Raw genomic sequence first — 10,271 nt, 5'->3', positions numbered from 1 at the left:
ATTCCCCGAATTTCAGGTGGGATCGGTGCCCTGGGGGGGGAAATTCCTGGAATTCCAAGTGGGATCCGCTATCCAGGGGGGAGAATTCCCGGAATTCCAGGTGGGATTGATGCCCTGGGTGGGAAATTCCCGGAATTCCCAAATTTCCAGGTAGGATTGGTGCGCTGAGTGAAAAATTCCCAGAATTTTGGGTGGGATCGGTGCCCTGGGGGGGAAAATTCCCGGAATTTCAGGTGAGATTGATGCCCTGTGAGGGGAAAAATTCCCCAAATTCCCGTTTGGATCTGATGCCCTGAGTGGAAAATTCCCAGAATTCCCGCTTGGATCCCGGGAGCTTTTCCCGAAATCCCGCTGGAGGAAGGATAAAGGGGGATTTTTGGGAATTGTGAGGAATTCGAGGGGGATCTGGGAATGTCCCGATGGGAAAATTCCCTTTTTTCCCTGGGATTTGTAAATATTGGAAATAAATCAATGGAATTCCCAAGGAAGCTTTTTTATTTCCAGGGGGTCGGGGAAATTTGGGATTTGGGGTTGGGATTGGGTGGGTAAAGGGATCGTGGGCCGGGAATTTGGGATCATGGGCTGGAAATTTGGGATAATGGCCGGGAATTCGGGATAATGAGCTTCTTCCCGGCTCCTTCCCTTCCCGGCTCCTTCCCGGCTCATTCCCGGCCCATTCCCGGCTCCTTCCCGGCTGGAATCACGCCCGGAGCCCGCGGCCTCAGCTGCGGCCGCGCCGGGAACGATCCCAAAAAAAAATCCCCTCGGGGTGGCGGGGAGGGATTCGGGCTGGGAATGTGGGATTGGGGTGATGGATGAGGATTTGGGATGGGAATGTGGGATTCGGGCTGGGAATGTGGGATTGGGGTGATGGATGAGGATTTGGGATGGGAATGTGGGATTCGGGCTGGGAATGTGGGATTGGGGTGATGGATGAGGATTTGGGATGGGAATGTGGGATTCGGGCTGGGAATGTGGGATTGGGGTGATGGCTGTGGATCTGGGGTGTGGGATTCGGGATGGGGAGTGATGGATGCGGGAGGGGCCGGGAACGATCCCAAAAAATCCCCTCGGGGCGGCGGGGAGGGGGTTGGGAATGTGGGGTGGGAATGTGGGATGTGGGATTTGGGATGCGGCTGCGCCGGGAGCCGCTCCAGGCTCTGTCCCCTTGCATTCCCTGTCCCCATCTCCTGTCCCCGTCCCCATTTCCCATCCCTGTCCTTGTCCCCATCCCTGTCCCCATCCCTGTCCCCCTCTCTCATCCCTGTCCCCTTCTCCCGTCGCTGTCGCTGTCCCCATCGCTGTCCCCCTCTGTCGTCGCTGTCCCCCTCTCCTGTCCCCGTCCCTGTCCCCATCGTGTCCCCCTCTCCCATCCCTGTCCCCCTCTCCCGTCGCTGTCCCTGTCTCCTGTCCCTGTCCCCATCGTGTCCCCCTCTCCCGTCGCTGTCCCTGTCCCCATCGTGTCCCCCTCTCCCGTCGCTGTCCCTGTCTCCTGTCCCTGTCCCCATCGTGTCCCCCTCTCCCGTCGCTGTCCCTGTCCCCATCGTGTCCCCATCTCCCGTCGCTGTCCCCCTCTCCTGTCCCCATCGTGTCCCCCTCTGCCGTCCCCGTCCCCAGCCCGGCCCCTCCCGCCCGGGCTCGCCGCCCGCCGCTCGCAGCTGCTCCCGGAACGGCCCCGGAGCCGCGGGCGGCGACACGCGGGGCTCAGCTGGCGACAGCGGCGGGGACAGAGCCAGCGCCAGCAGCGCCAGCAGCGCCAGCAGCGCCATGGCAGCGAGCGGGGACACCGGGGACAGAGCGGGGACAGAGCCGGGATAGAGCGGGGACAGAGCCGGGATAGAGAGGGGACAGAGCGGGGACAGAGCCGGGACAGAGAGGGGACAGAGCGGTGATAGAGAGGGGATAGAGAGGGGACAGAACCGGGATAGAGCGGGGACACCGGGGACAGAGCGGGGACAGATCCGGGATAGAGCCGGGATAGAGCGGGGACAGCGGGGACAGAGCCGGGATAGAGAGGGGACAGAGCGGGGACAGAGCGGGGACAGAGCCGGGATAGAGCCGGGATGGAGCGGGGACAGCGGGGACAGAGCGGGGATAGAGCCGGGATAGAGCGGGGACAGCGGGGACAGAGCGGGGACAGGGACAGGACAGGGGACCCCAAAAGTCCCGGGACGCGCGGGGAGGGTGGGACGGACGATCCCGAGCGGACCGGGAGCTCCGGGAGGATCCCAAGGGCGGGATCTTCCCGGGCTATTCCCGGCTCTTCCCGAGCTGTTCCCGGGATATTCCCGGCTCTTCCCGGGCCGTTCCCGAGTTTCCTCCCTTTCACTTTTCCCTTCCCACCGCAGCTGAGTTTTCCAGGCGGGATTTGTGGGGTGGAGGCTCCGGGTGATCCCAAAGGGACCCGCGGCGTCCTCAGGGATCACCCGGGGGCTCCAGAGCCTCGGGATCCACCGGGAATTCCGCTCCAGGCTCCCTTTTCCCAATTTCGGGACCGGGAATTCCGCTCCAGGCTCTTTTCCCAATTCCCGGCTCCCTTCTCCCAATCCCGGGACCGGGAATGCCGCTCCGGGCTCTTCTCCCCCTTTTCCCGGCCCGAATTCCCGCTGGAAAGGAGCTCCGGGAGCAGCTGTCGCCTTTTCCCGGCCCGCATCCAGCGCGCCCCTCCCGGGGGGCTCGGGCGCAGCCAATGGAATCCCGAATTCCCGCTTTTCCATATTTATGAGGGAGAAGGGAGGGGGAGCGGGAGAGGCCAATGAGGCTCCCGGGGTCGGGGCCGGGGTGGATAAATTGGGAATTTTTTGGGGGGGAAGCGGCGAATTTCCTCCTCGGAGGCTCCGGAGCGGCGCTGCCGCCCCGGGAGTTGCGGGGTCGATCCCGGATTCCCATCCCGGATCCGCCGCGGGAGCTCGGGAGAATCCAGGGAAAGTTTTTTCCTCCGTGGATGGACGAGAGGAGCGGGATCCAAACGCTGGGAATCCCCGGAGGAGAAACCGCGGAGCCCGGGAATGCTGCGGGACTCGGGGTAAGGCGGCTTTTCCAGGCACCGGGAATGCCTCAAAAAAAACCGGGAATTCGGCCCCTGATTCCCGGGAAATGCCTCGATCCCGCGGCCGGGTTTGGATCCCAAATCCCTTTGGAAAAAGGGTTTTCCCTGCGAGGGTTTGGGAGCGGGGGAAAGGAAAAGAACCCGCCTGGAATTGGGGTCCTGGACGCGTTCGGTTCCCGAGGAAAATTGGGAATTTCGTCACGCCAGGGTCGGGAATGGGAGGGAAAGGGCGAGGGGGGAGGTGGGGAGAATTCCCGGGGTTTTGCTGGGAAAGGTGGAGGCTGACCGGGAATCCTTGGGGCGGCTGGGATCAGGAATGGGGCGGTTTTCCCAAAAAAAAACCCCCAAAAACCGGGGAGAGAGGAGCTGGGAGCGGGAATGCCACGGCAAGGAAAAGCTCCGGGAGAAGCCCTGCCGGGAGTTTGTTCGGATCCGGGAATGGAACTTGAGTTTTCCCAAAAAAAAGTCTCCTGCTTCCCATCCAGGTGTGGGACCCACCCCAGATTCCCGGGAATCCCGGATCCACAGGGCAGCTCGAAGGGCCAGATCCCCAAATCCCCGAATCCCCAAATTCCCAAATTCCCAAACCCCCAAATCCCCAAATCCCCAAATTTCCAAATCCCCAAATTCCCAAATTTCCAAATCCCCAAATTCCCAAATCCCCGAATCCCCAAATCCGCAAATTCCAGAATCCCCAAATCAATCCCTGAATTCCCAAATCCGCAAATTCCCAGATCCCCAAATCAATCCCTAAATTCCCAAATTCCCGTCTCTCCCGGGGATGATCCCAAACATCCAAATTCCCGGGAATTTTTCGGGAGAGTCGGTGGGGAAAATCCCGCCCCCACTCAGGGATTTTTGGGATCTCTTCCCGAATTTTTTTGGGGGGGCCAAATTCCCGCCCCTCCAGCCTCGAGATCATCGGGATCGGGGCCGCTCCTGCCCCGTCCCGGCGGGATTCGGGATCCGTTCCCGGCCGATTCTCCCATCCCAAAGTTTTCCCCCGCGGCGTTCCCGGGGATGGGGATGGGGATGAGGATGAAGATGAGGATGAGGATGAGGATGAGGATGAGGATGGAAAGGAGAGGAGCATTCCCAGCTCGTTCCCAGCTCGTTCCTATCCCAAAGTTTCTCCCCCTTTTTCCCGGGAAGGCAGCGGGGAGGAAGATGAGGAGGAGGGTGAGGATGGGAATGAGGATTGGGATGAAGGTGAGGATGAGGATGAAGAGAAAGGATGAGCAGGAGGAGGAGGAGGAGGACGAAGAGGATGAAGGTGCAGAGGATGAGGATGAAGAAGAGGATGAGGATGATGATGATGAGGATGATGAAGATGAGGATGATGAAGATGAGGATGATGAGGATGACGATGAGGATGAGGAAGAGGAGGATGAGGATGATGGGCAGGGGGCGGGGCGCGCTCCCGGCGCTCGGGATTCCCGGCGGATTCCCGGGAGCAGCTGCGGCCGCTCCATCTGCCGGGAGCGGAGCCAGCGGGGACAGACGGGACAGACGGGACAGAGGGACAGAGGGACAGAGGGACAGAGGGACAGGCGGGGGGGGACAGGGGGACAGGCAGGGGGGGACAGAGGGGACAGGGGGACAGGCAGGGGGACAGAGGGACAGAGGGACAGGGGGACAGAGGGACAGGTAGGGGGGGACAGAGGGAACAGCCAGGAGGGGACAGCTGGGGGGGACAGAGGAACAGGCAGGGGGGACAGCCGGGGGGGGACAGAGGGACAGGCGATGGGGACAGCCGCGGGGACAGCCAGCAGGGCCAGCCGTGGGGACAGACGGGGCTCATTTGCGACACAAAGCCCGCCCCGCCCCCGCCGCGCATCCGCCACCTGCCACCTCCGGAGAGCCCCGGGGCCCCGGCCCCGAATTCCCGGAGCTTTCCCGGCCCCCGAATTCCCGGAGCTTTTCCATCCCCCCGAATTCCCGGAGCTTTTCCAGCTCCCCAAATTCCCGGAGCTTTTCCACCCCCCCGAATTCCCGGAGCTTTTCCAGCTCCCCAAATTCCCCGAGCTTCTCGGGGATCCTTTTCCTTCCGGGAGCTGGAATTCCCTGAGTTTGTTTCCCAAAGTAGACGGGATTTGACAGGGAAAAGCTGTGGAAAATCCTTTACTATTTTATTTTATTCTATTTTATTTTATTTTATTTTATTTTATTTTATTTTATTTTATTTTATTTTATTTTATTTTATTTTATTTTATTCATCCCATTCCATTCTGTTTCATTTCATTCCATTATTTGATCTTGCCTTGTTTTACTTTATTTTCTTTTTAATCATGATTTCACTTTAATTATTTTATTTTGACGCCTCTGCCGGCTCCTTTCCCACCCGGAGCCGAAATTCCCGATCCTTCTTTTCCAGACCCGCCGGGATCTGACCCCCGAGGGCTCCGGAGCCGCATCCTGACCCCGAACCCCAAAACCAGGGGAAAACTCGATCCCCTTCCTCTGCCTCCGGCCGCGCTCCCGGATCCATCCCCGGGGAAGTTTCCTCGCGGAATTCCCGAGGAAAAGGCCCCGAGTCCCGGCTGGGATGTGATGAGGAGGAGGAGGAGGAGGATCCCCACCGGCCTCGCTGGGAGCCGGGGACGGGCGCCCCAAATCCGGGCACTTCTCCTGCTGAGGTGACCCCAAAACCCCCGGGACCAGCTCGGAGGCGACCCCAAAACACCCGGACGTGACCCCAAATCCACGGGATCAGCTTGGAATTGTCCCCAAATTCCCACCATTAGTTCAGAGCTGTCCCCAAACCCCCAGGATCCCTTTGGAGCTGTCCCCAAACTCCAGGATCCTTTTGCTGCTGTCCCCAAGTCCCCGGGATCAGCAGAGCTGTCCCCAAACCCCGGGATCTGTTTGGATCTGTCCCCAGGATCCCTTTGCTGCTGTCCCCAAACTCCAGGATCCCTTTGGATCTGTCCCCGAGATCCCTTTGGAATTGTCCTCAAACCCCGGGATCCCTTTGGATCTGTCCCCAAATCCTCGGGATCCCTTTTTAATTGTCCCCAAGTCCTCAGGATCCCTTTGGATCTGTCCCCAAATCCTCAGGATCCTTTTGGATCTGTCCCCAAATCCTCGGGATCCCTTTGGATCTGTCCCCAAATCCTCGGGATCCTTTTGCTGCTGTCCCTGGGATCCCTTTGGATCTGTCCCTGGGATCGCTTTGGAATTGTCCCCAAATCCTGGGATCCCTTTGGATCTGTCCCCAAATCCTCAGGATCCTTTTGCTGCTATCCCTGGGATCCCTTTGGATCTGTCCCCGGGATCCCTTTGGATCTCTCCCCAGGATCCCTTTGGATCTCTCCCCGGGATCCATTTGCTGCTGTCCCTGGGATCCCTTTGGATCTGTCCCCGGGATCCCTTTGGATCTCTCCCCGGGATCCCTTTGCCGCCGTCCCCTCTCCCCCGCGACGATGATGCTGAACTCGGAGCCTTCCTCCCTCTCCGTCCCCTCGGCTCACCCCGAGCCCGAGCCCGCGCCGGGGGCCGGTGCCGGTGCCGGTGCCGGTGCCGGTGCCGGTGCGGGCCCGGCGGGCAAGGAGCCGCTGAGCCGCGAGGAGCGGCGGCGCCGGCGGCGCGCCACGGCCAAGTACCGCACGGCGCACGCCACGCGCGAGCGCATCCGCGTCGAGGCCTTCAACGTGGCCTTCGCCGAGCTGCGGCGCCTGCTGCCCACGCTGCCCCCCGACAAGAAACTGTCCAAGATCGAGATCCTGCGCCTGGCCATCTGCTACATCTCCTACCTGAACCACGTCCTGGACGTCTGAGGTGTCCGTCTGTCTGTCCCTGTGTCCGTCTGTCCGTCCGTGCGTCCGTCCCTGCTGCCCACGCTGCCCCCCGACAAGAAACTGTCCGAGATCGAGATCCTGCGCCTGGCCATCTGCTACATCTCCTACCTGAACCACGTCCTGGACGTCTGAGGTGTCCGTCTGTCTGTCCCTGTGTCCGTCTGTCCGTCCGTGCGTCCGTCCCTGCTGCCCACGCTGCCCCCCGACAAGAAACTGTCCGAGATCGAGATCCTGCGCCTGGCCGTCTGCTACATCTCCTACCTGAACCACGTCCTGGACGTCTGACTGGCCGTCCGTCCGTCCCTGTGTCCGTCTGTCCGTCTGCTACACCTGAACCACATCCTGGACGTCTGACCTGTCCGTCCGTCCGTCCCTGTGTCCGTCTGTCCATCCCTGTGTCCACCCGGCCGTCTGCTACATCTCCTACCTGAACCACGTCCTGGACGTCTGACCTGTCCGTCCCTCCGTCCCTGTGTCCGTCTGTCCGTCTGCTACACCTGAACCACGTCCTGGATGTCTGACTGTCCGTCCATCCCTGTGTCCGTCCGTGTGTCCACCCGGCCGTCTGCTACATCTCCTACCTGAACCACGTCCTGGATGTCTGAGGTGTCCGTCTGTCCATCTGTGTGTCCGTCTGTCCATCCCTGTGTCCATCTGTGTGTCCACCCGGCCGTCTGCCACATCTCCACCTGAACCACGTCCTGGACGTCTGACCTGTCCATGTGTCTGTCCATGTGTCCACGTGTCCATCCCTGTGTCCGTCCGTCCGTCCGTCCGCGTGCTCACCCTGCCCCCCCCGGCCCTGCTCCCAGGGCTTTGGAGCAGCAATTCCGGAGGAACTGGAGCAGCAATTCCGGAGGGAGGGAAGAGCCAATCCCAGAGACCGGGGACTGCAAATCCCAGAGCGATGGAGCCACAAATCCCAAAGGGTTGGAGCCGCAAATCCCAAAGGGTTGGAGCCACAAATCCCAAAAATTTTGAAGAGCAAATCCCAGAGGGTGGAGCCACAATTCCTGAGGAACTGGAGCAGCAATTCCCATGGGGATGGAGCCAAAATTCCCAGAGGAACGGAGCTGCAAATCCCAGAGATTGGGACAGCGAATCCCAAAGGGTTGGAGCAGCAAAACCCTAAAGTTTGGAAGAGCAATTCCCAGGGGTTTGGAGCAGCAATTCCTGAGGAACTGGAGCAGCAATTCCCAGGGGGATGGAGCCGAAATCCCCAGAGGAACGGAGCTGCAAATCCCAGGGATTTGGGACAGCAAATCCCAAAAGGTCGGAGCCGCAATTCCCGAGGAACTGGGAGCAGAATTCCCGGAGAACTGGAGCAGGAATTCCCGGGGCCGGCTCCCCCTTTTCCCCCCAAACCCTTCCCTGCCCCCGTCTCCGTGCCATGAGGATATTTATGGAATTAATTTATTTATTGAGAATTATTATTATTTATTATTTATTATTATTATTTATTTATTATTATTATTATTATTAACTTATCCACTGTGTCCTGGTGCACTTTTGCGGGGAAAAGGAAAAGGCCCTGTCCCCATCCCCAAACCCTTTTAGGGCCCTTTCCCCATCCCCAATCCCTTTTAGGGTCGGTTTTCCCATTCCCAGTCCCTTTTAGGGCCGGTTTTCCCATTCCCAATCCCCTTTAGGGTCGGTTTTCCCATTCCCAGTCCCTTTTAGGGTCGGTTTTCCCATTCCCAGTCCCCTTTAGGGCCGGTTTTCCCATTCCCAGTCCCCTTTAGGGTCGGTTTTCCCATTCCCAGTCCCCTTTAAGGTCAGTTTTCCCATCTTCACTCCCCTTTAGGGTCGGTTTTCCCATTCCAGTCCCCTTTAGGGCCGGTTTTCCCCGTCCCGGCAGGTCCCGAACCCCTTTGGGGCCCCGTCCCCATCTGGCCCCATTGTCCCCCTCACAAAGGGAACTCTGGGCCCTCATTGAGATTCCGGCCCGACAGATTGGGAATTCCCGCCCCTCGTCCGGGCCCCTCCAGGGCTTTCCCGGCACAATTCCCCATTTTCCCCTATTCCGTTTTCCCCTATTCCCATTTCCCCTATTCCCATTTTCCCCCCTATTCCCATTTCCCCTATTCCAAATTTTCCCCAATGTCCCCCAGGGGTGTCCCCAGTGTCCCCCAGGATTGTCCCCAGTGTCCCCCCAGGAGTGTCCCCAATGTCCCCAGGATTGTCCCCAGTGTCCCCAACCGCCGCCGGGACAGCAGCGCCCCCTGCCGGGCCCCACCAGCCCTGCCACCCCCTCCCCAATTCGGGGACATCGCCCCCTGTCCCCCCCCCTAATTTGGGGACATCGCCCCCTGTCCCCCCCCCCCGTCACCTCCCCCTAATTTGGGGACATCCCTCCCCTCACTTTGGGAACCCCAAACCCCTTTAGGGCTCAGTGTCCCCAAACCCCCTTTAGGGCTCCGTGTCCCCAAACCCCTTTAGGGCCGTGTCCCCTCCCGCAGCCCTCGGAGGGGCGGGGCGGCCCCATAAAGGCCCGGGGTGGGGCCGAGCGCCCCTTCCCAGCTGCCGCAGCCCCATCTGGCCGGGAACGACCCCCGACCCCATAAATCATCCCGGGGAACGACCCCCGACCCCATAAATCATCCCCGGAGCGGGGCGGGAGCGCCCCGGGGCAGCTGCGGGGGCGGCCCTGGGACCCCCCCCGGCACGGACCCCACAACAATGGGGTCACCAGGGATCCCCCACACAGACCCCACAACAATGGGGTCACCAGGGACCCCCCCCACAGACCCCACAACAATGGGGTCGGGCACTGAGCCCACAGCCCCATAACCCCATCGCCCCCCGCCCCATAATTCCCCCCCAATCTCCCTGCCCCACCGCCCCCAGCCCCATATCCTCTTTCCCATCGCCCCACAGCCCCCAGCCCCAAAATCCCCTCTCCCCAAATCCCCCCAAAAACCCCAAAAACCCCAAAATCCCCCCAAAATCCCGATCCCCCCCCCCGCCCCTTTCCCCTCCGGCCCCTCCTCCCCATTGAGCCCCGAGCACGCATTTCAATCCCACCAATGGCAGCGCGCCTCTCTGCCCCCGCCTCACGCCATTGGCCAGCGCCTCGGGGGGCGTGGCCAGCGCGTTCCCACCCTCGCCCATTGAGCGCTCGGCTGTTCCGGGCAGCGGCCGCGCCCCCCCCCCGCGCTCCGCAGGCTTTGGGGACCCCCGGGCGGCCCTGGGGGGCTCGGGGGGATTTGGGGTCCCTCTCTTTGGGGGGGCTGAAGGTGCTGGAGCCCCCCGTGTGTCCCCAGCGACCCCCGCGTGTCCCCAGCGGCCTCTGCTGGCTCGGGGGGTGCTCCTGGCCCTGAGCCCCCCAAAAACTCCCTGCCACCCCCCTGGCTCTGCGGGGGGCTGGGGGTCCCCGGGTGTGTCCCGTGCCCCCCCAGATCCGCAGGGATGGGGCTGGGGTCTTC

At 61.2% G+C, this 10,271-nt stretch overlaps 1 protein-coding gene across 1 annotated transcript; it reads left to right on the top strand.

Moving 5' to 3' along the window:
* The first annotated feature begins 6,309 nt into the window (after nt 1-6,309).
* LOC119711575 (helix-loop-helix protein 1-like) lies at nt 6,310-7,994 on the top strand. Its single transcript, XM_038161945.1, has one exon. It carries the CDS (start codon nt 6,472-6,474, stop codon nt 6,823-6,825), a length of 354 nt encoding a protein of 117 aa, XP_038017873.1. The 5' UTR covers nt 6,310-6,471; the 3' UTR covers nt 6,826-7,994.
* The last annotated feature ends 2,277 nt before the right edge of the window (nt 7,995-10,271 follow it).

This window comes from Motacilla alba, chromosome 25 (assembly GCF_015832195.1).
Source record: "Motacilla alba alba isolate MOTALB_02 chromosome 25, Motacilla_alba_V1.0_pri, whole genome shotgun sequence".
Lineage (NCBI taxonomy): Eukaryota > Metazoa > Chordata > Aves > Passeriformes > Motacillidae > Motacilla > Motacilla alba.
Note: the sequence above shows the minus strand (reverse complement) of the source record. Positions and strands in the feature narration are given on the sequence as shown.